Genomic DNA, 25835 nt, shown 5'->3' with positions numbered 1-25835 from the left:
ACCAATGCAATCCTGACGTGCTTCACTTACCCGCCTGTTTTTTTATTTCCCGATTAAAACCCTTTTCTTTTCCCAAAAGATTACGTGCGAAGAGGGGAGCTGGGAAAAGGAAAAGAAAAGAAAAGAGAGAGAGAGAGAAGAAGAAAATGGGGGTAGAAGAAGGAGGTGTGATGTGAGGGGAAATTACGTAGGGCAGAAGCCAAATCCATTGATTTCTCTGGGCTGCTTGAGCTGAGTTGTTTGAGTGGTCTGCGAGGACTCCTGAGCTGCCAGTGTGCAAGCTTGCTTCTTGCCTTTTCATGACTATTCCTGTGTTTTCTCTCTAGTTTTTCCTAGTGCTTTCCTATTTCTGGAGATTTCTTGGAAGAATTCTGTGCTTCATTCTCAGACGGGGATCTCTAATTTGTCTGCTTCATTTGTTAAATCCTGACCATTCCCATTATTTTCTGTTTTTATTGTGCTTTACCCCTTCTTCCTCCCGTTTTCGTTTTCCATTCCCCCCCTCCTTTCTTCCCCGCCATTCCAAGCTGCTGCCACCCTACGCTGTAAAATTTGTGCTGCTCTGCTCGTCGCCGAAAATTTTGGCTTTGAGCAGCGCTGGGATTGGGGGTTTTGCAGCTCCCAGCGCACTCCGCCGCTCGTAAGATTTGCTCCTTGCAGCAGAGAAGTTTCAGCCTTTGGAGCAAGAAATCGTCGGAGGGTGCTGTTGATTCGTAGCTCTCTGCTGCTCACTTGCTCAGTGTGGAATGATGGAGGTGAGGCCGTCTTCGGAGCAAGGGGTGATGCCCGGAAGGGAGCCGTTCGGGCTGCCGAAAAGCCCGCCGACGCCGCCGTCCTCCGGCGGCCCGCAGAGCCTGCGCATGGCGTTCACGACGGACGGCACCCCCGTCTTCGCCCCGGTGAGCTCCGCGCCGCCGGCGACGGCGACGTACCAGCCCTTGGGTGGCGCGGCTGCTCCAAGCTTGGCTGCCGCAGGAGGCAATGGCGGAGCGCCGGTGCACCCGGCTCCCGCTGGCGCTGGTGAGCCGGTGGCCAAGAAGAAGCGTGGCCGGCCAAGGAAGTACGGCCCCGACGGCTCCATGTCGCTGGCATTGGTGCCCGCGTCCATGGCTGCGGCGCCGGGGTCCACGGCTCCCGGCGCCCCCGGGCCTTTCTCGCCTGAAGGCGCCAGGACGCCGAACACTGCGCCGTCAGCGTCGCCGGACGGGGCGAAGAAGCGGGGCCGGCCGAAGGGCTCCACCAACAAGAAGCACGTGCCTGCTCTTGGTAATATTGGTATATCCTCATCCGAAACTACGCCTTTTATTAGTTTTCCTTATTTTATGAAGCTCAAGAACTCTGATGGGAAATCTTCATCTTCTTTCTTGTAATTTTCATTTTTGTTACAAATTATAAAACTAGTGCCTGGAGAGTCTGGACTTGCTTAGAATCTCTGGTTAGCTTTTGAATAGATCTGAGATGGACTGCAGGAGTGGTGTCAGGAAATTAGTACATTCCCAAGCTTCTTTTAAAAAGCTACCTCTTCTTTATTTTACATGTAAGATAGTCCATTTCAATCGAATCATTCTGGGATTTCTCTGGGAATGTCTGGGTAAGGATGCTTAATTTTTGGTTATCACATTGTTGGAGCATAAATATCCGTTTAACTGAACTTTTAAAACTCAGGGCTTTGTCCTAGAATAGTAAAAGCTGATGTTTCAAAATGTTTAGCGCTTCAGTGTACATATATTTTTTTAGGAGAATTCAGTGTAAATATGTTGGATTTGGTTTTGATGCAAATATGTTTTACAGGCTCAGCAGGGGCTGGATTTACACCTCATGTTATTTTCGTTAAAACCGGCGAGGTATAGCTAATCCTCAATCTCTCATATCCTGGGTCCTTTTCATATATCAGTTATTCAGCCCACTTTTGGATGCTGTTCTATGTCATTTGACTGTGCATTATTCAGTTAAGTTTTTTTAAAGTTTTTTAAGTAAGGTTTAACATTAATAAAGAACTAATGACACCATCTTTCTGATTCACCTATCGTCAGTGGAGACTCCTACTTTCATTAATATATTGAATTAGTGATGCCTTTATCATCTTACTGGTTTTTTGGGGTTATTCTGAGCTATTACTAAAGCAGGGCATATGGTATTCTAGTACATTTTTGTATGTGAGAAATCTAGTCATATGCTTGCCTTTTACACTTCCATAACTTCTCTTAGCAGAATGCAGCGTCTCTCAGTGTAACCCGGTATCAAGTGCTAGCTCCATAAACATTATAACTCATATGACGCTTTAGTTAAGTGGAGAGCCAGCACATTGTTACCGACTTGGTACCAGTCTCTGCATTATTACCATCTGTATTGGCCATCTGTCTTTTATTTCCCTGAAAAATACCAGCTTTCAGGATAGTAGACTTCTTACCTCTTAGTAGAGGTCGCATTCTTTTTCTTGTGGAGTTAGATTACATGTAGATGTGAGGATACTGTTGCGGATGTTTGTAAACAGAGGCTCACCACCGAAAATGGCTCGAACTTTTGCTTTCCAGGACGTATCAGCAAAGATCATGTCGTTCTCTCAGCACGGGACGCGCGCGGTCTGCATCCTTTCAGCAAATGGCGCCATATCAAATGTGACGCTTCGGCAGTCTGCTACCTCTGGTGGAACAGTGACATACGAGGTTTGTAGTTTTACTGTCAGAGAAGTCACCGATAACTCGAGTCAATCCGACCCTCTCCATGCCTGAAATGCAAAGAACTGTGGGTGATTATGAAATCGTTGTTTTCCGCACAGGGCCGGTTCGAAATACTGTCCCTGTCCGGGTCGTTTCTTCTGTCAGAGAACGGCGGCCATCGCAGTCGAACCGGTGGGCTCAGCGTTTCGCTAGCAGGGCCTGACGGCCGTGTCCTGGGTGGTAGTGTTGCCGGACTTCTGACAGCCGCTTCACCAGTACAGGTCCGTTCAGTTGCCTTCCTCGTTCATCAGCGGTTAGAGTTCGGCTTCAGCGCTGTTTACTCGGCATTTGCATCGCTAACTGCTATTCTCTGGCTGGTTACTGCCGAAATCTGTAGCTTCCTGATTTCATTTCTTGGTACGGCAAAGCATTTACAGAGAGCGCTGAGTGATCGCCACTGTTGTTTTTACAGATCGTAGCGGGGAGCTTCAACGCCGATGGAAAGAAAGGGCCGCCGAAGCAGCAGCAGCAGCAGCAGCAGCAGCTCGCTCCGTCACCTTCAGATGCATCACCGGCGCCACTAAAGGTCGCGCCGGCGGCGCCGAGCAGCCCGCCGTCCAGAGGCACGACGAGCCTGAGCGAGTCATCCGGCGGCCCCCCGAGCCCGCCGCACGCAGGCGGCAGCACCGGCGGCATCCACGGGCAGCAGCAGTCGGGGGGCTTCTCCGGCGTGTCCTGGAAATGACCTCCACGCGCCATCGGTGACCAGACCAGACCAGACTACTAGCTCTTTTATGTAGCGTGACGCACCGATGCGCTGGAGGACTGAAGCTCGCTCGGGGGGAAGACGAGAGGTCGTAGGTGGTGCGTGTCGTCAGACTCTGTAGCTCTGGCTTTAGGTGTTGACGTGTGTGTCGATCGTGCAGTAGTAGGGTGGGTTGCTTATCGTCGTCCGGGTGCCGTGTACTGAATCTTTACCGTTATGCGATGCGATTACGCAGCATGTTCAATGCTGCGTTTCGACTTGGCGCGCGTGATTTTCTCGTGTATTTTCCTCATCAGCTTTAGCTTTTCCGTGGGATGGTTTAATTTGCGCATGGAACTGGATAATCCCTAGCAGGATGATGACTATGAATCTGAAACCTTTTTCTCGGATGTTATCTGATAATCAGTGCTGCGCTAGAGAGAGCAAAGGGCATCACGTTCTGTTCTTATGCTTAGTTCCCGGGGACGGACCAGGATCTTGCTGCTCCATGGCTGATTCAATTGAAAGCATATGCTCTGCCGGATGCCTACGGTTTTCGCGGAATACGTCTTCCACACGAGGAGACGCAAACGTGCCGACTCGGCTCCCTGACGCTGGGCCCTGGCCTCTTCTCTTCCACACGGACGACGCAGCAAAGTGAACCAGCGGCCCACGAAACTCCGGCGCCCGCCTGACCTCGCCACCTCGGAAGAACCCTAGCCGCCCCGCCCATGGATATCGCCGGCGACCGGCGACGATAGCGAGAAGCAAGGGAGGACGTGCCGTGACCTTGCGGAATCGCTTCGCCCGAGGCGTGGGGCGCTGAGAGGAGGAGAGGGGAGGAAGAGGCGGGCGGTGGGGCGCGATGTCGGTGCGGATCAAGGCGGTGGTGGACCGGTTCGTGAAGGAGCTGCAGGAGGCGCTGGACGCGGACATCCAGGACCGCATCATGAAGGAGCGCGAGATGCAGAGCTACATCGAGGAGCGCGAGCGCGAGGTCGCCGAGCGAGAGGCCGCGTGGAAGGCCGAGCTCTCACGCCGCGAGGTAAACGCCCCAGCAATTTCCGAACAACTCGTGTGCGCTACTCCTGATGGGGTGCTTCTGTTGGCGTTGATGGATTGGCTGATGTTGCGAGTTGCCGATTGCCCAATGTTGATATACTTCCATCTTCTCTTAATCAGTGCTCGTAATTCCTCATTAATCACGCAATGTTTCAATTGCAATCGAAAATCTGATGATCCATTGAAGTGAAGTAGTTTGGGTTTATCATGTAGGTTTATCAGTAATCACTACACGTTGTGACTGGGGAATTGCTTTCCTCATCTGGTGGTATTTTGCTTCTGTCATGATGTCTTGGGTTCCACCCTTACTGTCCTACAGATTTTAGTAATTGATTCTTCCATATAAAATACGTTTTTAATATTTCTCTTCTCACATAGCAGATGAAAATCAACTCCAAATTCATCCAAAATTCTAACCTGAATCCCTCCAGTCCGCCGGCCTCCTCCTCTTGTGAGCTGTAGGGTTGTTGGGGTGTTCAGTTCAGGATTCAGGTTTCACTTACCCCCAACCCAAGAAATGTCTGTGCAGTGTTAGCCTGATGGTGCATTATGGGGGTGCCATTGGCCCTGGATTTGACGAGGGCAGTGGTGGATGTCATAAAGGGCAACGGATAGTATTTGGAAGGCATCGGTTGGAGCCACTGGTGATGAGGATGTATGGCTTTGCGAGGCTTGGGACTCAGGAGAGGAGGGCATTGAACGGAGGTTCAAGGATATGTGGATGTGAGGGGGGGCGGTGACAACCCTGAGAGAGGTGTGCAGTGGGGTAGTTAGTGCTTGGGTTGGGGGTCGGTATGATGGGGGTGGAGATCAAACAACTAGATTTCTAGGTGTAGAGGGAGAGGCCACATGTTTAGATGATTTGGAGGAAAGGCATCTGGTTTAGACATATGCACATGCATAATGGGCTCGATCCTTATTTGAGTTAGCAACTTAGCATTACTGTGATTAGTACCGATCTTGTTGCTTCATTTATGGAAGGTTATTGTGCCCATTTGTCTTGTTTCGACCTTACATGTTCAGTTGCTATTATTGCTGCACTGTAGTCATGTCTTCTATATGAAGCATTTTTATCTGAGTATATTGTCTAGCGGTCTAGCCAGTGATTCTGAGTCTTGACTTATTCCTTATTATGGCCATGGTTGAGATGCCTGAAAATGTAACAGGTGCTCTTGTCTTCTGCTACCATACCAGAAGAATAGAGTTTTCTTGGTTGACTCTGAGCATGACTCAGTTGAGTGGATAAATATATGCAATTCCTACTTTGAAGTGTTAAGCGTATGATATAGAACAGGGATCTATTGAGAAGTGTCTTTATGACTGTTCCAAGGTACTTTGGATATAATGAAGTTATTAATGTTGTGGCAACTAACAGTTACTTCATGCCTTATTAACTGTAGTGTCAGCTGTTAATTTAGTTCTCTTTTGTCCAATTAGGACCAACTTGAGTCAAGGCACATGATCTTCGAATTCCTTTGAACTTGATTAGATTCTTAGAGCAATATGAATTTGGGCAGGTGCTTTCTGATGTTAATTAAGCATTTTGACAGTGAATGTCAAGTGTGTCTGATTATCATAGTCTACCCAATTCATCATATGAACTGTGATCTCGGGACATGCAACGTGACTAATTTTGGTTGCATCTCTAACAGGCAGAGATTGCACGGCAAGAGGCCAGGCTGAAGATAGAAAAGGATAACCTGGAGAAGGAAAAGAGCGTCCTCATGGGAACCGCTTCCAGCCAAGACAACCAAGATGGAGCCCTTGAAATCACCGTCAGCGGTGAGAAGTACAGGTGCCTTCGTTTCTCCAAGGCAAAGAAATGAGAGGAGATGAATTGGCACCGAGGAGCTATAGCTTGCGTGCTCATAGTCAATTAGTCAGTACTCAGTACTGTACTGAACATAGTCCCATAGCTTAGCCCATATTTTGATTTAAATTGGATTGGATTCTTTTTCTCTTGTACAGGGAAATCCTGAAATGTGCCGAAACAGAGTAATATATTTACTGATGTTAAGACTGACATTAAAAAAAGCGTGGCAGCTAGAACAGCTGCAGTTGGACTTAATGATGACTGAAGACTGCTGTCAGTTGTGATGCCTTGTTCTTGTTGATATGTTTACATGTTACTGCCCGCCATACCAGCTCGGCAGCTCGGTACTCTACAATACGAGTTTGCATAAACGCTCAACAACTCTGCAGTGACCTAGTTGGTGTATCAGATTTCGTCGGTGTCGTAGCTGATTGGACGCTAAGAAGAAGCTGTCAATGGTTTAAGCTCTCTGATGCCACCTTTAAACGTCTCTGCCAACTTATAAACAAAAAGGAAAGTAGCCGTTCATAACAGCTGGTTTGGGACTACTAAAGAATCAAACAAAGCTTGGGCAGCAACTGGCATTCGCCGTTCAGTTCACCGAACGCAATCAAACAGCCTGTGGTTTATCCCAGTTTATGCACGTCTGAGAACGATGCCAATCATGCCATCTAGGCAAACAAACCATTTTTTTCCTAACAATGATCAGTGTATACAGAACACGATCCGCAGCGGTGGGTCCATTTGGCAGCTGGAGAACCAACAGAAGGCTGCCCTCCTGTCAGGCAGGGCCCACCGTCCAGCTAGACCGAGAGGACTTTGTGCGATCCAACTCCTCGGGAATGCCCGCCCGAGAAAACCCCCAAAACACCCCTGGATCGGATGCCTAATGGCGACGGGCATGACGGTCATTTCCCACGGTTATAAAGCCCCCGGGCGAGCCGCGACCGTCGAACCAGGTCGCCAACCACGTCGGCGCGGCGCACGTCACGAAAGACGAAGCAGAAGGGAGAAGAGCCGCCTCTTTCGCGTTCCACGATGCGGGTCACGAACTACCAGAGGCTGTCGCCGGCGCCGGAGCCGGAGGAGGGTGGCGTGCGCGCCGGCGCCGCGAGGGCGTGGGCGGCGCTGAGGCGGGGCGCCGCGGGAGTCGCCCGGCTGTACGCCGCGCGGCGGCGCTGGGCGGCGCGGAGGCTGTGGGGCGGCAGGAGGGCGGCCCTGCCGCTGCGGGTGAAGGCGGCGGCGAGGTACGAGTACGACTCGGCCAGCTACGCGCGCAACTTCGACGACGGGACGTGGATGGCTGAGGAGGGCGTATCCTGGCACGCGCGGTCGCTCGCCGCGTGCAGGCTCGCCGCTTTCCAGTCATTCGTGGGGAGAGGTTCCCTTTCGTCGTTGCTTTGTGAGAACTAGCGACTGATTATTTGTTAGGATTGGTTATTCATTACATCTTGTGTACAATTGATTTGTAGCAAGCTGGAAATTTTGTTTGTACTCTACCTTCATCGTGTGAAAAACTTACGAATGAAAAAAAAAATAGAATGGACGAACGAGGGTTACATATTTTTCTTGAAGGAAGTTCTGCAAACACGGTTACCATTTTTCTAGAGAATGGTGATTAAAATTTAGCTAAAAAAGAAAGAATGCAGACTAAAGAAGAATTTTAGAATGTGCGTGTGTATATGAACAGATGCTACGGGTGCACCTAGATGAGAGGCGTAAAAAAAAGAATTTTGGAAGCGAAACCTTTTGCTGGGCCTAGCCCAGTCTTAGGAAAGCTGGTCTGTGATTTACCCGGTCCGTCCTTTTTCCTGCGCCACAGGCCAGTGGAACGGGCTTAATTTGGACATGGTCAATAATTAACAAGGCCGGCCCAAATCACAGCATTTACTGCCCAGTGATGAGTGATCCCCACAAGGCCACAACTAGACGAGCTAAATCAGCGCCGTGAAAGTGAAAAGGAAAGAGCGAGGTAAAAGGAGGAGGAAACAAACGGTCCGGCAAGCTCGAACACAATCCGATCCCCATTTCCACCTCCTCCCCCATTTCAACCAGTCCCCTCCCCTGAACCTCCGCCCCCTAATTAAATCCGGCCGCGGCCGCCGCCGTCTCCGCAGCCGCCGTGATAGCGTAACCTCCGCGCCGCCCCTCGCCTCCGCACTTCAAATCCTCCCCTCCCCGTCACCGATTAGAGGAACGCCCAGTCCGATTCCGAGCCCAAACCCTAGCCGCCCCCGCCATGAAGGCGTCAATCAAGTTCCGCGACGACGACCGGCCGCTGCTGCGGGCCAAGGTGCCGGTCGGCGTGCTGGGGCTGCCCTTCCTCTCGGGCCTCGCGGCTGGGGGCGACGCCAAGGACCTCCACTTCGACCTCTCCACGGCGTTCCCCTCCGGCCCGGCGCTCCGCCTCTCGTACCGCCCCAACGACCCGCTCCAGCCCTTCGCGCTCTCCGTCCGCACGGGGCTCGGCCCGATGGGGTCCCCGGCGCGCGCGCCCTTCGCGCTCGCCGCCGAGTTCAACCTACTCTCCTCCAACGCGCCCGCCTTCTCGCTCCACTTCAAGCCCCGGATCGGGGACTTCGGCCTCGCCAGCTCCGTCCGCTCCCCGATGCCGCCACCGCCGCCGCCGGCTGCGCCAGCCCAGCCGCCGCTGGCGATCAAGATGGCCGACCTCACCACCAACGGCGACGGCCACGAACGCGACCGCGACGCGCACGTCAACGGGTTCACCTTCGCCGGGAACGGGTTTGCGGCGAACGTCGCGGCAGCTGCGGGGAGGGGCGGCGGCGGGGTGGGCGCGCTGCTGTCCGGGATGCAGCTCACCACCAGGAGCGTCCTGCCGCTGTGGAACAAGGCGAGCCTGCGGTTCCACTGGGGCCTGCGTGTGCCTCCGGAACTCAAGGCCGCACTCGCTGACGACGGGTACGGGCGCAAGGCCAGTAGCCTCGCCATCAGCAAGATGCCGCTGCTGGTGATGAATAAGATCACCATTGAGCATACGCCCAAGACACCTTCACAGTCTGAAACGGACAGGAAGAGGAAGAAAGACGCGCCAGCAGCAGGCGAGCCAGAGGAATTCTCATTGATGAAGAGGCAGCTCGAGGCGCTGAGCACCGAGAGCACAATGCTGCGGCGTGCCGTAGAGGACCTGCATGCTGAGGTCGGTGCCGGCAAAGGCGATGTTCGCAGGCTGACAGCAGCACTGCCTCCTCCTCAACAGCCATTCGTGTCGAAACCGGATCGCCATTTCCATGGCAGTGGGAAGGAACTGGTTGACAGTGGACCGAAACCAGCCTCAGATGAAGCAAGCGAGGGGTTGAAGAAGGCGCTTGAGGCCCGCCGGAAGTGAGGAACTCTGCTAGGTCTTGCTGACATTGCATGCTCTGCAATTTGACATGGCTGCTGCTTTTGCCGTGTCAAGTTTTATGCTTAATAATAGACTACTAAGGGCAGTTTACATCCCTGGCTGGAAGCAAGTGAGGTTGCCTAATGTGATTTAATAGCTTTGCGTCAGTTTTGTTTCATTCGGTTGTGTTAGGATATTATCCTGTAATGTATAAATTCTTGTTTCTTGATTCTGAATGAATGGATGATTAGTTTTTCTTTCCAGCGGGTCGTGTTGAACGATGTGGCATGGAGGCGTTAATCTGGGAAAATTTGGGCTTGCACGAGCAGTCGAGCACAGTTGTGTCTTCGAATAAATCTGGGCAAAGTTTGGCTGATAAAGTAGGAATAAAGGCTCCTGAAAAGTCAAATCTTTACGAAAATCCTGCCTTAGTTTCGATCATTCAGGATGAGGATCGATGTTAGATTCGGCACAAACGTGTGTATCAGCCTGATCCAGTCAAAACGATTTCACCTGCACCAAATCAATTTTCAATTCAGTCCCACACGGTACACTGAGGACTAAAATTCAAAACTAGTATGCCGAACTCCCAAACTTACCCGGATTTACCTCCAAGATCAAGCTTTCCCCGTTGTTTGAATCTTGGATGCTTTTGACTTCGCTTTATCTGCTCCAGTTTATTCTGTTGCGTGGTGCCTGTGCTTGCCAAACCAAGTAGCCAACGGACGCACGCACACGTACTAGCAGGAGCTGACCAGTGACCAGTGACCAGGGGTAATACGGGCATTGCCAAGAAATAGCCGCTCGTGGGCCCCACTGTGGTAATTCTTCCAGAAAAGACCCTGGCAAAGTCGGAAATTGTTTGTGAGTGCGAGGACGCGCGCTGGGCTCGCCTGCCTGCCATGAGCCCATGACCACCATGCCATCTTCTTGTTTACCGATAAAAATCAAACCGGACGGAGGGGAAAAGAGACGGTGGAAAGCAACGGAGGAGGAGGAGGGCAAGGGTGAGGGACACGGACAGGGCTGAGACCTCACCTACACTAGGCACTGGCACCACCGCGCCGACGGGCGGGCACGCAGGAAGGATGGCGAACGGGTCGGACGGCGCCGGCGTGTCGCCGGAGTCAGAGGCGACGGCGGCAGCGGAGAAGGGCGGGGAGATCTGGGGCACGCTGGAGGAGCTCCTCCTGGCATGCGCCGTGACCCGGCACGGCACGGCGAGCTGGGACTCGGTGGCCATGGAGGTGCAGACGCGGAGCCCCCTGGCGGCCCGGCCCGGCCTCACGCCGCACAGCTGCCGACTCCGCTTCCGCCTCCTCCACCGCCGCTTCTCTACCGCTGGGAGCGGCGAGGAGGACGACCCCGACGCCTCCGCCGCCGAGGGGTGGGTGGACGAGCTCCGGCGGCTGCGCGTCGCCGAGCTACGCCGCGACGTCGAGCGATGCGATCTCTCCATCGGGTATGGAATCATGAAAGGGCCCCACACTCGATTTTTCCTTGTTCATCCTCTCGGCAGTCCAAGGTGGTACGAGCTTCTTCTCCACCTCCGGCGAGGTTAGGGTTCGGGGTTGGGGTTGGAGGATTGGGCTTTCTCCATTGCCGGACTTAGAAGGAAGCCGGCGGCGGAAGGCCGGCACGGCGGGGGTGGCGGGCACGGGGGCGGTGAGGCTGAGGCCGGCGACGGTGGAGGCCGGTTGGGCGGGGTAGGGGCGGGGGCGCCATGAATCGATGGGTTAGCGAGGGAGTGGGCGGCGGTGGCGGATCCGGCGGCCGGAGACGCTGTAGGAGGGCGGGGCGCCGTCGTTTGCCGGCGAGAGATGAGCTCCGGGCCGTCGGGCGGAGGGAAGAAGAAAGAAGCTGCTGTTTGGATGGAGGAGGAAGAAGACTCCTCCACCGTTGGATTGAAATCTAACGGTCAAAACGAATTCAGTAAAAACACTACGGTGTGACGGCGATCAGTCGGCCGCGATTTGTTTAATTGAATATCAGTTTGATTTTTTTATTCGCGCAGGACGCTGCAGTCGAAAGTGAAACGGCTCAGGGAGGAGCGTGAGCGGAGCGTCTCCGGCGAGGAGAAGCCGGACGAGGCGAACGGCAACGACCGGCTCTCAGGGGAGGAGCCCGGGCGGTCGTGCCGGGAGTCCAACTCCACGGATCTGAAGCCCCCCACGCACCCCGGCCACCAGGGCGGCGGCGCCAAGGAGGAGGAGGTGGCAAAGCAGGAGGCGTCCGGCGAGTCGGCTGCAGCATCCAAGGAGAGCAGCGACGTGCGGAGCTCGGCGAGCCTGTGCCGCCGCCGCCGCGGGAAGGCCGAGGAGGAGGAGGAGGAGGAGGAGGCGTCCGCGCTCGGCCCGCCTACCGCCGGGTCCCCTCCGCTGGCCGCCCTGCTCGACGCGGTCGCGGCCAAGCTCGGCTCCGTGCTGCAGCGGCTACACGAGCACGAAGGCGAGGTGGGTGACCCAATCAATAATTACCGCCCTTCTTCGTCTTTTTCATACCAGCGGGATGCTACGAGGTTAAAAATTTTGGAAGGGGGGTAAATCGTAAGACCTGCCTGGTGAAAAATGACTGGGCCTGGTGAAATGTCAGGCTTCGGGTCCCACCCCTTGATTAGCGGGTCTCTCTGGATGTGGAAATCTTGGGCGTGCATGTGGCATGCTTGATGACCTGTGATTAGCAACCGTGATTCCGTGACCTACCTGATTTATTACGTGGGCGAGACGTGTTTGAGCAGCGCACTCCAAAGTCCAAACAACCAATCTGTTTTTTTCTCTCTCTCTAGATTTCATGTGAAATTTCTTATTTTCAAAGAGGCCGTGTGAAATTCGATGTGCTGGTGAAGGAAAGTTGCCATCTTTTTGCTCGTTGCATTCAGCACGGCCAAGTTGGGTGCAGCGTTGCAATCAATCAGACATGGCATGGGTGCCTTGTAGTAGCTAGACGGGAACGATGCTCAGAGATATTTTTCTTCCATTTCCTTTTCCCTTTTTCTTCCTTACGTCTGAGTAAATTCGATCCACTTGCAGGAGGCCGGCGCGTACCGGGGCACGATCAGGCGCCACGTGGACCTGGAGACCGTGCGGCGCCGGCTGGACACATCGGCGGGCTCGCGCGAGGAGGACGACGACCACTACCCCGCGCACGAGCTCTACCGCGACCTGCTGCTGCTCTGCACGAACGCCGTGGTCTTCTTCCCGCGCAGCACCGCCGAGCACGCCGCCGCGGCAGAGGCTCGCGCGCTCGTCACTGGGCATGCGTCGGCTCCGGCGAAGCAGGACCGCGCGGCTGCGCCGGCGCCGGCGCCAGCGGGCGCTGACATCGTCGGGTCGCTGATCGAGAAGGGGAAGCCGCTGATCGTGTGCCGTAAGCGGAGCTCCATCGCGAAGGCTGCGGCGGCCGCCAGGAAGGAGGAGAGCGCGGCGAAGGCCGAGCCCGAGCCCGAGACCGAGCCCGAGCCCGAGCCCGAGCCCGCGGAGGAGGAAGAGAGCGAGGACGAGAAGAAGGCCGCGGCCGCGGCCGTGGCGACCAAGGATAAGGCGCGGGGCCTGAGGACGAAGAAGGGCCGTGGCGGCGCTGCCAGGAACCCGGCGAGCCTTGGGCGGAATCCGGCGAAGGGGGCGAACGACGATGCAGACACGACGACGACGGACGGAGCAAAGAAGGGCGGAAAGAAGGGCGCTGGCGGCGCGGCAGCAGGAGGGCCAGCCAAGAAGCGGAACGCCGTGGACTTCCTGAAGCGGCTGAACCAATCGCCGTCCAGGAAGCGGGGGTCCCCGCTGGGCACGACGCGGAAGCGGTCGGCGTCGGCTGCTGCCACGGCGGCGGAGCGGCAGAACACCACCACCCGGAAGAGAGGTGCTGGCCGGAAAGAAGGCACCGGCCGCGGTGGCTCCAGGAGGGGCGGCAGGGGTGCCGGGACGAAGAGAGGCGTCGGGCGGCCGCTGAAACGAGGCTCGGCTCCGGCCACGCCGCCAGCGTCCAAGAGGGCCAAGACGAAGTAGCACAAAACTGATCCGACCGAATTAAAACGATTTTTATGTGTGCATCGCACGACTCAACATTCATCCGCTTATGCCGCACTAACCGACCTAATGCCACGTCATCTCCTTTGCATCCTCGAAGCATTTTTTTTTTCTCTGCTCCTTTTAGCCTGCTTGTGTATCTTGATGATTAGAGAGCTAGTAAATTATAATTTGTGTCTAAGTCTTTTGTGTGTATTTTCATTTCTATGCATGTGTCACTGAGATCCCTCTTATAAGCAGGTTGCTCGCTGCTTGGCCATCTAGCTGGCCCGGCAAACATATGCATGCCCTTTTATTTCCAATCGGCGATAACTGAAGCATTTACCTTAATTACCATGCATGGTCATTTGAATGGCGAACGTAGGCCTCAAATTTCGTACGTTCTCCAATGCCAATAACATATCCGCCACTAGTGCACATGCATTTCCAGATGGCCTCGTTAGGCAACAGTAGCAAGAAGCATGTGGCATTTAGGTCTGTTCGGAGGAGCTAAGGTTGAATGCTAAGTTGAATACTAAACTTTAGCATATATTAGCATTTATACGCATGCTAAAGTTTTTAAACTTTAGCTAAAATTTAGCCCGCTCCATTAGCACTTCTGTTTGGATGAGCTAGTGCTAAAATTTAGCACTTTCATCTATTAACACTTGGATCCAAACAGAGTACAAGCTAAGTGTGCATTCATACATACCCAAACTCATCCATATAACACATGCACTAAATATTGAGAGAGAGAGAGAGAGGAGAGTAGAGGGTACTTGAACGTAATAATTCTAATTCTTTTAGTCTTGCAATCATAACACTAAGATCTTTTATAACCAGAATTATGTTTATAATTTACATGGGCCACATTTCAATTAAAATCATTCAACAATGAACACCCGATCGGAGAAGCCGACGGGAACGAGAAAATGTGGAGGGAGAGGCAGGTAGGATAAAGATGACAGATTGTAGAAAGATAGAAGGCGCACCAAGATAGATACGTGATACTTTTTTTTTGTGACAACGGGGTACGGAATAGGGAGCGTGCCGAGCTGACATGCCTGGGACTGACTGGTCTTTTGTGGTTCTGGTTCTGCTTGAACTGATGATCTGGGAAGGGCTGTGCAGCTCTTTTGGTCCCTCTTCTCTCTGTGTGCGCTCCCCGTCGACAAAAAATGAAAAAAAAATTAGAATGGTACTCCCTCCGTTCTAAAAGAACGCAAGTCTCGTTTCTTAAGTAGTCAAACAATTTCAAATTTAATCAAACTTAAAAAATACTAATATTTATATCTTTAAATAGATTTAGTATGATCTCACAAAAAAAATAGATTTAGGGTGCGTTTGATTACCCCGACTAAACTTTAGTCCTTGTACATCGGATGTTTGGACACTAATTAGAAGTATGTTTATATAGACTAATTACAAAACTAATTGCATAGATAGAGAGTAATTCGCGAGATGAATCCATTAAACCTAATTAGTCCATTTATGCTACAGTAAACATATACTAATAATGGATTAATTAGTCTTAATAGATTCCTCCCGTAAATTAACCTCCATTTATGCAATTGGTTTTTAATTAGTCTATATTTAATATATCTAAATAGTAATCAAACATCCAATGTGACGGAACTAAAGTTTAGTTACCCATATCTAAGCAGACCCGTAGTATTTTGTAACATAAATATTAATATTATTTTATATAAATTTAATTAAATTAATACTATTTTATATAAATTTAGTTAAATCTAAAATTATTTGACTTCTCGAAAAGCGAGAGTTGCATTGTCGAACAAAAGAAAGAAAAAATTGCATAGACATCTTAACAAGACAAAAGGAGAATCTGGAATTAGAAGTTGATCGACTTGTTTAGAGGTGGAAGGGGTAATTTAATAATGTAGCAAAACTTAAAGCTTGCGGTGAGCGTGGATCGAACACGCGACCTTCAGATCTTCAGTCTGACGCTCTCCCAACTGAGCTATCCCCGCTTAGTGATTGAACGGCTAGATGATTTTTACAGATGGCTTTATGGTACCACTCCTGGACAGGCCCACCGGGTGCAACCGTGCAAGCACGTCAACATTACTGCTCCACAGCACATGAAAGTCTTTTCACATTAGAATACAAGAACAGCCAACTTTGCCTGTTCACTACAATCACAACAGAGGCAAAATCCAATGTACATCGGAGACACAATACGGTGGATATTACGCTAGGGTTAGACATCTTCAGTTGATTCATGTTAATCATCATTTCTAGAGTATCAAGTTACTTCTAGAGTTACATTGGAAATATTCCACCGCCATAATCACCAGAAGAGATGGCGCCCAAACAGCTTTGTTTTTTCCATCAACGTCTCCCTGCCCCTCGTAGGAGTTACCAAAGAATCCCATTTCAGGCACCAACTGCCCATCTTTCTGCATGCCAGTTCGCCATAACATGGTTTCTTTGTCCAGTGATTCAGGCAGGAGGCCCAAAAGGCATGTTAATCTTCCAATTTCAACAATATGCCAGCAACAACTAAGTAGCAATTCCATTCCCTTCGCCAGCAGGACCCGTTCGGCCTTCCGTGGCCATATCTTCTGTTACACAAAAAAACAGGTTGGTGAAACAGTAAGTTGAAAAACACCAGGTATGATGCTTCACCCCTATATCCCTGATGTCTACAAGTAACCAGTATCTAGGAAGCTTACAATATTCAAGTTAAAACAACAATATTTCACATAAAGTTCATCCAAGGATCCTATTTTCTACTATACACCATTCTTAAATGCTACACCATTTTGGACAATATTATCTCCGCCTCAATATTACTATTACTCCTACAGTCTACAGAGCACTCCAACCGTAGAGCTGACCAGGAACTTACCACTTTCACTATCCGATGCTTCATCAAGTCTGGCAATTGCATCCAGTAGTGACTGCTCTTGATCCTACAAGGACAATATTGTTTGGTTTCACATATCTCAATTAAAGGATAGAAAGGATGATAACTAGGCCTTGTCGTTCACAAATATTTTCTAAAGGGAACGGCATGGGAGCAGAAGAGCTAACTCACTTTCAGCAGTTTCCTTGCCTTTTCAATTTCACGCGTATTCGGATTGGACAATACCCTCTCCACCTGTATTGGGAACATACAACTGTGAGACAAAATTATATCTGACTACCTTCTGGCACCTGACTTGTTGAATAAAATATACCTACCTCTGTCACAACATTTTCAGTGTTTGGAATGTCAATGTTATTGAAATTCCTATTGGTCCCATTTTGAGGTGGAGCGTAGTCCTTCATAGGCTCATTTATTGATAACCTGCCTCTCCCCCTGATCGGGCCTGCCATAGCACCATTGCTGCTGAGGTGCCTAGTCAACATAGGGCCAGAAGGGCCCCAACCATCTCGATTTGAAAGATGTCCATCAAATTCCCATCTTATATCTTCAGGTGGCATCTGTTAAAGGAGTGTTCATATAATCTTCAATGGAATAATTAAGGGAAAGGTGGCAATCAGCCAGGCTAATTCAACAAGCAAACTTTAATTCACTTGCAAAACAAGCAAAATTCAACAGATTTCCATACACTATATCATATGAGCAGTAAATTACAGCTCTATATATCAGTAAAGGTAATAATATTTAGGGTAAGAAAAGTGCTGCAGCGACAAATCCTTTACCCTTTAAATTTAACCTTATTGGGTTACATGAGCAGACAGTGATTAGTTGGTGTCAGTCAGAAGATACTATCGCAGGCACATACAGAAAAATCAACTATTCATGGAAAAGGGTAGAGAAGAAACTATTAGCTATGGACTGGAAGCATAACCAAAAAATAAACTCTTTAATGGTAGATAGTGCAGGCGGCATCAGAAGAAAAAGGGGGAGGAAAGGGGTAAACGAAAACAATAGAAGCATTACAGGTAAATAGTTCTTACATCACAAAGCCTGACCATTTCCCAAGTCTCAGCTTGTGTGCCCATATCATAAACGAGTGCGTGTTCACCCTAAAAGGGATCATGAAAGAAGATTACTAGACAGGTATGCGTATCTGCATCAAAGGAGCAATAGTAGAAAAAGTTCAAACCAACCGTTACGGGGTTATAACGGGTTATGGTGGCCTCATAGAAGTTGTTGTCTTCTGGCCACCTTGTATAAACTTTGTGATTTATTAATGAGTTAGGATCCGCAGATGGCAGTGCCAATGGCATGGGCTGTACAAGTCAAAAAACCGTCATAAAATTGGTCTCAACAAGCGAAAAACATTGTGTATATATTCTGAACATACCGTCTTTGGCTTCTTGCCTCTGGCAGATAGTGGGCCCCATTTTGCAGATGGAACAGAGTGGGAGGGCATCACAGGGGACTGGAGGCCTGCAGATTGTGAAGGAATCGAATGAGATGTCCTTTGTCTCTTGGCAGTGGGCCCAGGTTCTGCATCATATAGAGCCCTGCTACCACGATGCAGAGCACTTGGGGTTCCACCAGCCTGCCTTAACTCCCTGCATTTTTTTTTGGTACAAGCGACAAAGCATGATCTCTTGATGACAGAGCAAAACATGTTCATACATAAAAATTGTTATGCTTTATGGAATACCTCATCCGACGGATGGCCCCATCTTCATTGACTCTATTTAATAGCTCCCTATGCTCCTCATCAGAAACTCTCAGTTCTTTCCTGAGTTCAGTAATCAAACTCTCTTTTTCCTGTACAAAAGTGCATTTATTTTATTCTCAGCACAATAGGCAGGCCAAGATATATTGCTGAAACTGTTACACAAAAACCAATTTGCCTAAAATACCCATGATATTGCATCGGATTGCACTTTGAATGCTCTAAGAACACCAGTATATGCATCTTGCTCGACACGATGTATTTCGCTCTCCAAATCATTATTTGCCCTCATGTAAGGAAAAGCCCCAGCAGATCCTCGACCATTCGCACTGAATGATCGCCCTCTTAGTCCTCTATTTTGTGCCGGGGGAAGATCATCATCAGTCCCTACAACAAAGGGAGAGGAATCAATACTGTGGTAGTAGTATATGCAACATACAACGTGATAGCAAGTCAAGCAGGTAGACTTATGGGCAATGTAATCCTATGGCTACTACACCAACTAAACTTAAAGCTTGTATTCAAAATTTGGATGTCGTGCCAGAAGCCCATTACTAGTCAGGGAAGGCGACTGACATGGTATCATCAACCCAAAGCTGGGATACCAATAACTGTAAGGAAGAAATCAACATAGAAAGCAGAACTACTACCACACCAGTATATATTTTTCCATAGCCAATATATTACATCTGTGAAATCACTACGAAGAAGCCCCTGGCACTTTTTCACAGAAGCGACAAAATTTGAGCAAGTTATCCATTCCCTATCTTTACAGAAGGCAACTGACGTCTCCTGCTGCTCATTTACATTGCTTAGTAGTAAAGGAGACCAAACTACTTTCAAAATCTTCTTATTTAAGTTTGATGCCTTGTTTCGCAACAACGACCACAATGAACTACTCAAATGACCGGCCTTCATTTCATTATAGTCCTCAAAAAATTTCGTGGCGAATTGACAATTCTTTTTCCAGCATCCTCGCACATTATTACCGAAGCGGGGCATCATACAACCAAGCTAAAATTACTACTCGGCCCAACAAATCTTGTATTTCCTACCACGAAAAACCTATAGGCCTTAAACCCCCCGGTTCGATTCGGGAAACTCACCGCTACTATCGTAGGGGCCGTATCCCGCCGCCTTCATACCCCCGCCGGGACGGGCGAGCCGCCAAAATCCGCTCCGCTTCCGCCGGATCCGGGCGCGCCGGCGCGCCTGCGCTCCTCACCGGCGACCAGCGGGGCGTCCCGGGGCCGAATCAGGCGTCGGGCGCTGCCGGATGAGGGTTGGGGAACGCGGGGGGCGAAGGGGGGCGGAGAGGCTAGGGTTCAAGGCGATCGGGCAAATTAGCAAGCGTGTTTTGCTATTACACCCCTGGAAAATTCCGCTTTCCAGCAGCAGTGTTTCCGGCCCCCGCTTCGAGGCCGGGAAGTTTTCTCGGGGGGTTCCCTGTATATTGTGTGCTTCCGGTTCAGCCGGGCCGCTATCCCACGAGGCGGTTATGCCCGTATGCGCTTTTATAGCCGGGTGATGTCATCGCGTACGAAGCCAGATCGCGCGCGCCATCGAATTGACTTGTTCATGCCAATCCTTCCTACAAAAATTTACACAGTTCGTATTGAATTCCTCTTTGTCAAGGAAATTTTTTTTTACCACGCCTATCAGTGGCGGCAATGCTTTCCGGCATGTCGCGTCGCTATGGAAGGGGCAAGCATGTCGAAGGCAGCGCGAGGGTCTCCGGGATTGGACCTTCCAGTTTCCAAATCACCGGCGGCGTCAGGCTCCCGGGCAAGCCGTCCGTCACGTGGTAGCTCGGGATCGGGAGTCCGGTCCCGTGACGCGGTGACGGGTACGGGCGCCGCCACCGCGCGATGGCGGCGCTGCGCCTCCGCGCATCGCCCTACCGAACAGCCAGTGGCCGCGTGCAGCGCTCTACACCGCCGGGGCCCGTCGATGCCGACGTGCTGCCCGCGGCAACCGCGTGGGACTGGAAGCACGAGGGGAAGCTGGTGGAGCTGGGCCGCAGCGCAGTTTAAGGGTGTGCTCTGGGCCCGTAAGGAAGAAGCCCGCAGCTGTGGCAGGCCCCACGGCTCGTGTCTTGTTCGGCCCGTGGGCTAGCTACGAGTTCCTCCCGACTAAATTTTAGTTCCAATTAAAAATATTAAATATTCTTTAATTAAAAAATTAATTATATAAATGGAGGCTAATTCACGAGATAAATCCATTAAGCTTAATTACTTTATGATTTGATCATATGCTAATTGTCGGAGGAAATCTCCAGACGGGTGGCGGAATGCACCTGCCTAATCCTAGTTTAGGAAGAGTTTGGGGGAGATCTAGAAACGCTTGATCAAATGGTGGACGAACACAGGAAAGATGCAGAGATTTAGAGTGGTTCGGGCCGTCGGAGCGTAATACGCTACGTCCACTTGAGTGTTGTATTGCTTGAGAGAAGCTTAGAGCCTAGAACAAGAAGCTTGAGCCTAGGGCATGAGCTTGGAACCTGGAACGTGAACTTAGAAGTTGTTGTTCTAACGAGTGCTCTCCCCCCTTTATAAACTTAAGGGGAGTGCGTACACTATGCGGGACCCCGACAGGTGGGCCCGGCGATTGGAACATGTAATACAAGAAATATGGAGATCTTCTCTCCAGCTCCTCCATGTAGTCCTCTCGATCGAGAAGTTGATGTGCGTATCTGCAGCCAGGGTATGGTCCTGTACCGCCTTACCGGTACAGTGCCTGCTGCCACTGCTACGCACAGTGGAAGATATGCTGTCACTATTGGGCTAGTACTCTCTGACAGGTGAAGGAGGTGCGCTAAACCGCCGCGCCGTCGCCTCCGCGCGTACCGTGGCAATGCACGCCTCAGCTCTCCTGCAGCAGACCATCGTTACTCCTCGCTCACGCGCGCGGCGCAGTGAGTTGACTGTACGCCGCGTGCCCGCCGCACAGTGCACAGTGACGCGCTGCCTTGAAAACAGACGGGCTTACCGTGGTGTCAGCACACCTACCCGGTGTGTCGGTGGGCAGGCCATGCCCTGTCCTGGGCACGCGCAGCCCACCTACCCGTATTTAATGCGGTAGTTGGGCTGGTGTCCCGCGGAGGGCCTTCTGCCACGGGCACGTGGCAGGGCCGACCCGGCGGCCGCCTCCTTGGCAGCTTGAAGTGGCATGTCGCGGCATCGGACCCCTTCTCGGGGGAAAGAGAGGTCCGGGTCCCCGAGGCCAGTCCAGATGGACAGGCCCAGAGGGGTCTGGCTCCCACACGTGGCGGCGCCGGACCCCTGGGGGGTCCGGGCCTGTGAAGGCCATTCCAGCACCCTATCCTCGTGGGCACGTGAGGCGCCGGACCTATATGAGCACGGGGGAGGTTCAGAGACCATGATCCCAGCTGTCAGGCCCGGGCCGTTCGCACCGTCACCCATAGGACAAGGGCGAGGTCACGGATAGCCTTGCGCCCATCTAGTTGGAGACCCTGTCGGACGACTTACTGACATATGGGGCCCGCGGAGAGGCAGATCTCCTCGCAGCGGGCTACCACGACCTTCTAGTCGTTGAGCAGCTCCTTGGAGGATAGGCGGCCGAGCATGCGGTGGCGCGCGTCCGCCACGATGCACTTGGCGCGCACGCCGGAGCCGGGCACCATCGCGCCCTTACCTGTGAGGCGGCAGCGACGCGCTAAGGGTCTGGACACCCTAGCAGGAGGTACCCTGTCCGTATGTACCGACACTAATGATGAATCAATTAGGCTAGATTTGTCTCGTGAATTAGCACCAGCTTATGCATTAGTTAACTCATATTTAATTTTTCTATTTTTCATTCAAATATTCTATGTGATCCGAATTGAAAATTGGTCGATAGATCCAAACACCCCTGGTGCTGCACTGGCACGACGCCCTGATCGCGTTGCTTCCTCTCCGGACTGCCGCCGCCGCTGAACGAACACTGGTAATCTGGCATCCACGATCCATGGCTCGCTCCTCCGTCCTCCGTGATCTTCACGCGCCAGCTAACTCGTAGTACTCGGTACCAGTCCAAGGCCGTTTCTGCAATCATTGGGTTCTGTTAGTACGAACACCAGACTAAAAATCAGAAAGTGCTGAGGCTTTTGAACTGTCTGTACCCGGCAACTGATCCATGCATGTTCCGGTCTTGCTGTCCTCCAGGTGCGTACTCAGGCATCTTTTTGTGGAGCCATGCACGACCTAGCTACTAGGTTTAGTGTTATGGTTTCATGCTTCAAAATATATCTGTTTGTAAGAAGAGAATAATGTTTGTAAGAGAGAGAGAGAGAGAGAGAGTCGTGTGCTAGGCTACGATCCCGATTCGAAATCACGCGCCATGCATGCTAGCGGCTCCGATGGTACGCATCGCCCCCTCCGCTTGAGCCTGAGCCGTGCCATATATCTAGCGCGCGAGCCACAGATTGTGCAATGGCGGACAGAGCAACTTTTTAAGGCAAAGGGCAATGTCGTCGAGCACACCACTGATCTCCTCCACGTTGCTTCCCCTGCTCCTATTCCTGCTGTCCGGCTTCACCGCCCCTTCCTCCGCCGCGGACTGCGACCCCGCGGACCGCGCGGCGCTGCTGCGGGTCAAGGCGCAGCTGGGCAACCCGGCCCGGCTCTCGGCGTGGCATCCGTCGTCCCCCAACTGCTGCGCGTGGGACCCCGCCGTGGTCTGCGGCGGCGCGGGCGGCCGCGTCACGGCGCTGGCGCTCTACTCCCTCCCCGACGTCTCGGCGCGCGTGCCGCCGGCGCTCGGCGAGCTCGCCGCGCTCGAGATCCTCCAGGTCGGCTCCGTCCCGGGCCTCTCGGGCCCCGTCCCGGCCTCCTTCGCCAACCTCACGCGCCTCCGCGACCTCGACGTCAACGGCACCTCCATCTCCGGGCCGGTCCCGGCCGCCCTCCTCGCCGGCGCCGCCAACCTCAGCACGCTCGTCATCGCCAACAGCAAGCTCGCGGGGCCCATCCCGGCGTCCCTCGCGTCCCTGCCCAGCCTCCGGTACCTGGACCTCAGCGGCAACCTGCTCACCGGCGCCATCCCGCCGGGGCTGCTGCACGGGAGCTTCAGGTTCCTGCTCCTCTCCAACAACCGCCTCACGGGGGAGATCCCCGCCGACGTCGGCGGCGGCGACGTCGACACCGTCGACGTCTCGCGCAACCAGCTCACGGGCGACCCGTCGCCGTTCCTGTTCGGCATCACGAGGCCGGCGGCCAAGATCGACCTGTCGTGGAACGCGCTCGAGTTCGACATGACGGGGGTGAGGTTCCCGCACCACCTCAGGTTCCTGGACCTGAGCCACAACCGGATCACGGGGAGGGTGGCCAAGTCGCTCATGGACGTGAGGCTGGAGCACTTCGACGTCAGCTACAACGAGCTCTGCGGCGAGATCCCGGCGGGGAGGTTCATGTCGGCGCACGGGGCCGAGTGCTACGCGCACAACAGGTGCCTGTGCGGCGCGCCGCTCCCTCCCTGCAGCACGGGCATGTAGGGGACGATAGTTCCTAGCTCAGGTTTAATTTCTGCAGGGTTTTCGTCAGTAAAATAAAACCCGGAGTATGTTGGCCGAAGAAATTGGTAGTGCAATCTTTCCCTCGATGTTTCTAACGCCTGGAATTATATTGAACATTTCCCGCGGGTCCCTGCTCGGAGCCACTGGACCATCATATTCACAAGCACAAACCATACCCTGGCGGAGTGATGGTCATGGAGCGAGACCTCAACCTCATCAGTCATCACCGTGCAGCAGCCGCGTGGAGCTTGTTGCGTGAGAGCCCGCGGCACGATGGGTCGGGAGTGAAAATGCGGCCTTTGATTGTGTGGAACAGTGGACCCAATAAATGGGCCTTTTCTACGACCCAATCCATGGGCTTTTTTCTCATCTTTAGGTACGATCTAGTCCATGGGCTTTTCTTCGGCCTACATGAGGGCCCATGACTCAAAGCACAACACGGCGTCACACAGATGAGAAATTTTGCGACGCATCCTCTCGGGAAAAAAAAGATAAAATTCAAATAAACATAGACATCACGACTAGGTGCCTCTCTCTGTCCCAAAAAAGAAGGGAAAATAAAGGGAGGTCAGCAAGGAAGCAACGCAGCATCACAGCAGCACGCTTCTGGCGCGCGTCCACTGCCGCGCGCCGTGGCGACCAAGGGATCATTGGAGCCTTGACCCGCGCGTGTTTGAACACGGGCGACCGCGCTCGCTGCCCTTCATCCATCCATCCGCGACGGCGTGGTGGTGGTCTTTGTGGGTCTGGATCCGGCAAACCGGGCGCGGGCGCGGGGCAGGCCGCAGTCGGGGCACGAGCGCGGCCGCAGGCCTTGGCACGAGGCTGTCGGCCAGCGCTCGCCAGACACCACCAACGCCGCTGCTGCCTTGCTGCGCCCACTCGCTGTACTCCCTTGTCTCCCGATCGACGCCGCTAGCCTCTCCCGAGAGTCCTGACCGAAGAGGTAACGGAAAAAAAGGGTGAAAAAGTTTCACGCGAATTCACCAAAGAACGGCACACCGACGGCGAGCTGTGAGGCTGCTGCGACTTTCGCTGCTTCCATGATGCGGTAGGAGACGGTGGCGGGCAGGTAGGAAGCCGCCGCTTTTCTTGCGCAGGACGCGACCGCCGCTCCAGGCGCGGCGCCTTCCGTTCCACGGCTCTCCACCTCACGCCCGCTGCGGGGCTTCCTTTTCGCGGGATCTCGACATGCCCGAGTGCGGGCGTTTGGTCGGACGTACGCTGCGATTTTTCGCCGCCCAAAAGACGGTATCAGCAGCACCACGCCTGGCACGATCATCACCGACTGGTCAGCCGAGGGCCAACGTCGTGCGTTGCAAGCTTCGTCCAGCACGGCGGCGCCGCCACCCTTCGTGGCTCCGCCCTAGACGTCGGCGCTCCTCCCGGCAGCAGCAGGCACGGCAGCCCCCTGCCATACTGCACCGGCAGCGCTAGCTATAGCTACGAGGCGACAGCGTATCGCATCGTCCCGTGCAGGAGGCAAAGACCCCAGCCGGTCCGGCCGGAGCAATCAAAATTCGAGCGCGTGGCCCCAGATCTGCGAGCCGATACGGGGTGGTTTCGCGACACACGGTTTTGGCTCAAACCGTCGACGGAGCCCCACCCGGCTCCGGCTGATCATTCGTCGGCCGTGGAATCGTGGAGAGCCGGAGGGGATTGAGCCATGGAGGAGGTCCCGCGTTTGTTCGCCGGCCGTCTCGTCCTCCGTAACTCCGTTTCGTCTCGTCGCCTCTCTCCCTCCGCCTCCGTCCGGGGAGGAGCAGTGCGCGCGCGCGAACTGAGCCGGCAGCGGGGGACATTGCACATTGGCGTGTCGCTCGCAGGTTACGAGCTCCCTGGTCCCCGTTTCCTCGGCGGCTCGGTTGTTCTTCCCGGCGGTAGGAGCGGGCCGGCGACAGTGCGCGGAACGGCTTTTACTGTGACGCTTGCCGATGGCCCCCCCCTGGTACGTCCGTCCGCGCGCGCTGGTGCTTGCTCGTACGGGTCAGGGAGTAGTGAGTGTATTTCTGGCGGCCAAGCCAAGCATCCTCCGTCCCCCCCCCCCCCCCCCCCCTCTCTCTCTCTCTCTCTCTCTCTCTCTGCA

At 53.0% G+C, this 25835-nt stretch overlaps 6 protein-coding genes, 1 non-coding gene and 1 pseudogene across 9 annotated transcripts; 6 read left to right on the top strand and 2 right to left on the bottom strand.

Moving 5' to 3' along the window:
• On the top strand, positions 1-3697 carry LOC112880503 (AT-hook motif nuclear-localized protein 10-like). 2 transcript variants are annotated; one of them, XM_025945147.1, is made up of 5 exons: positions 1-1266; positions 1792-1844; positions 2535-2666; positions 2780-2941; positions 3133-3697. In XM_025945147.1, exons 1-5 carry the CDS (start codon positions 747-749, stop codon positions 3403-3405), a joined length of 1140 nt encoding a protein of 379 aa, XP_025800932.1. In that variant the 5' UTR covers positions 1-746; the 3' UTR covers positions 3406-3697. The 2 variants fall into 2 exon arrangements, with proteins under 2 accessions (XP_025800932.1, XP_025800931.1); XM_025945146.1 differs by having other exon boundaries at positions 1-1275.
• Positions 3698-3886: 189 nt separating this feature from the next.
• Positions 3887-6546, top strand: LOC112880505. Its single transcript, XM_025945148.1, has 2 exons — positions 3887-4450; positions 6120-6546. Exons 1-2 carry the CDS (start codon positions 4271-4273, stop codon positions 6291-6293), a joined length of 354 nt encoding a protein of 117 aa, XP_025800933.1. The 5' UTR covers positions 3887-4270; the 3' UTR covers positions 6294-6546.
• A 453-nt stretch (positions 6547-6999) lies between these two features.
• LOC112883482 lies at positions 7000-7821 on the top strand. The gene has a single exon (XM_025948787.1). It carries the CDS (start codon positions 7319-7321, stop codon positions 7691-7693), a length of 375 nt encoding a protein of 124 aa, XP_025804572.1. The 5' UTR covers positions 7000-7318; the 3' UTR covers positions 7694-7821.
• Positions 7822-8262: 441 nt separating this feature from the next.
• Positions 8263-9889, top strand: LOC112883625. The gene has a single exon (XM_025948962.1). It carries the CDS (start codon positions 8520-8522, stop codon positions 9627-9629), a length of 1110 nt encoding a protein of 369 aa, XP_025804747.1. The 5' UTR covers positions 8263-8519; the 3' UTR covers positions 9630-9889.
• Positions 9890-10568: 679 nt separating this feature from the next.
• Positions 10569-13832, top strand: LOC112882808 (annotated as a pseudogene).
• A 1716-nt stretch (positions 13833-15548) lies between these two features.
• Positions 15549-15621, bottom strand: TRNAF-GAA. Its single transcript has one exon. It is a non-coding gene; the product is annotated as a tRNA-Phe (tRNA).
• Positions 15622-15715: 94 nt separating this feature from the next.
• LOC112882920 (protein EMSY-LIKE 3-like) lies at positions 15716-19711 on the bottom strand. 2 transcript variants are annotated; one of them, XM_025948117.1, is made up of 10 exons: positions 19344-19711; positions 18425-18624; positions 18220-18329; positions 17911-18124; positions 17714-17836; positions 17561-17629; positions 16838-17080; positions 16692-16754; positions 16503-16566; positions 15716-16212 (listed from the first exon to the last, which is right to left on the bottom strand). In XM_025948117.1, exons 1-10 carry the CDS (start codon positions 19378-19380, stop codon positions 16154-16156), a joined length of 1182 nt encoding a protein of 393 aa, XP_025803902.1. In that variant the 5' UTR covers positions 19381-19711; the 3' UTR covers positions 15716-16153. The 2 variants fall into 2 exon arrangements, with proteins under 2 accessions (XP_025803902.1, XP_025803901.1); XM_025948116.1 differs by having other exon boundaries at positions 15716-16215; positions 19344-19709.
• Positions 19712-22702: 2991 nt separating this feature from the next.
• LOC112879474 (polygalacturonase inhibitor 1-like) lies at positions 22703-23844 on the top strand. Its single transcript, XM_025943730.1, has one exon. The coding sequence runs from the start codon at positions 22703-22705 to the stop codon at positions 23726-23728; it is 1026 nt and encodes a 341-aa protein (XP_025799515.1). The 3' UTR covers positions 23729-23844.
• Positions 23845-25835: the final 1991 nt, after the last annotated feature.

Source organism: Panicum hallii, chromosome 2 (assembly GCF_002211085.1).
Source record: "Panicum hallii strain FIL2 chromosome 2, PHallii_v3.1, whole genome shotgun sequence".
NCBI lineage: Eukaryota > Viridiplantae > Streptophyta > Magnoliopsida > Poales > Poaceae > Panicum > Panicum hallii.
The sequence above is the reverse complement of the archived record's forward strand: the minus strand, read 5'-3'. Positions and strand labels throughout refer to the sequence as shown.

Coding starts and splice junctions, on each gene's coding strand:
- LOC112880503 (XM_025945146.1), top strand. CDS start 747: ATGATGGAGGTGAGGCCGTCTTCGGAGCAAGGGGTGATGCCCGGAAGG. Junction 1,845..2,534: donor TTTTCGTTAAAACCGGCGAG/GTATAGCTAATC, acceptor TTTGCTTTCCAG/GACGTATCAGCAAAGATCAT. Junction 2,667..2,779: donor GTGGAACAGTGACATACGAG/GTTTGTAGTTTT, acceptor TTTTCCGCACAG/GGCCGGTTCGAAATACTGTC.
- LOC112880505 (XM_025945148.1), top strand. CDS start 4,271: ATGTCGGTGCGGATCAAGGCGGTGGTGGACCGGTTCGTGAAGGAGCTG. Junction 4,451..6,119: donor CCGAGCTCTCACGCCGCGAG/GTAAACGCCCCA, acceptor CATCTCTAACAG/GCAGAGATTGCACGGCAAGA.
- LOC112883482 (XM_025948787.1), top strand. CDS start 7,319: ATGCGGGTCACGAACTACCAGAGGCTGTCGCCGGCGCCGGAGCCGGAG.
- LOC112883625 (XM_025948962.1), top strand. CDS start 8,520: ATGAAGGCGTCAATCAAGTTCCGCGACGACGACCGGCCGCTGCTGCGG.
- LOC112882920 (XM_025948116.1), bottom strand. CDS start 19,380: ATGAAGGCGGCGGGATACGGCCCCTACGATAGTAGCG. Junction 18,330..18,424: donor AATCCGATGCAATATCATGG/GTATTTTAGGCA, acceptor ACTTTTGTACAG/GAAAAAGAGAGTTTGATTAC. Junction 17,630..17,713: donor CCCGTTATAACCCCGTAACG/GTTGGTTTGAAC, acceptor GATCCCTTTTAG/GGTGAACACGCACTCGTTTA.
- LOC112879474 (XM_025943730.1), top strand. CDS start 22,703: ATGTCGTCGAGCACACCACTGATCTCCTCCACGTTGCTTCCCCTGCTC.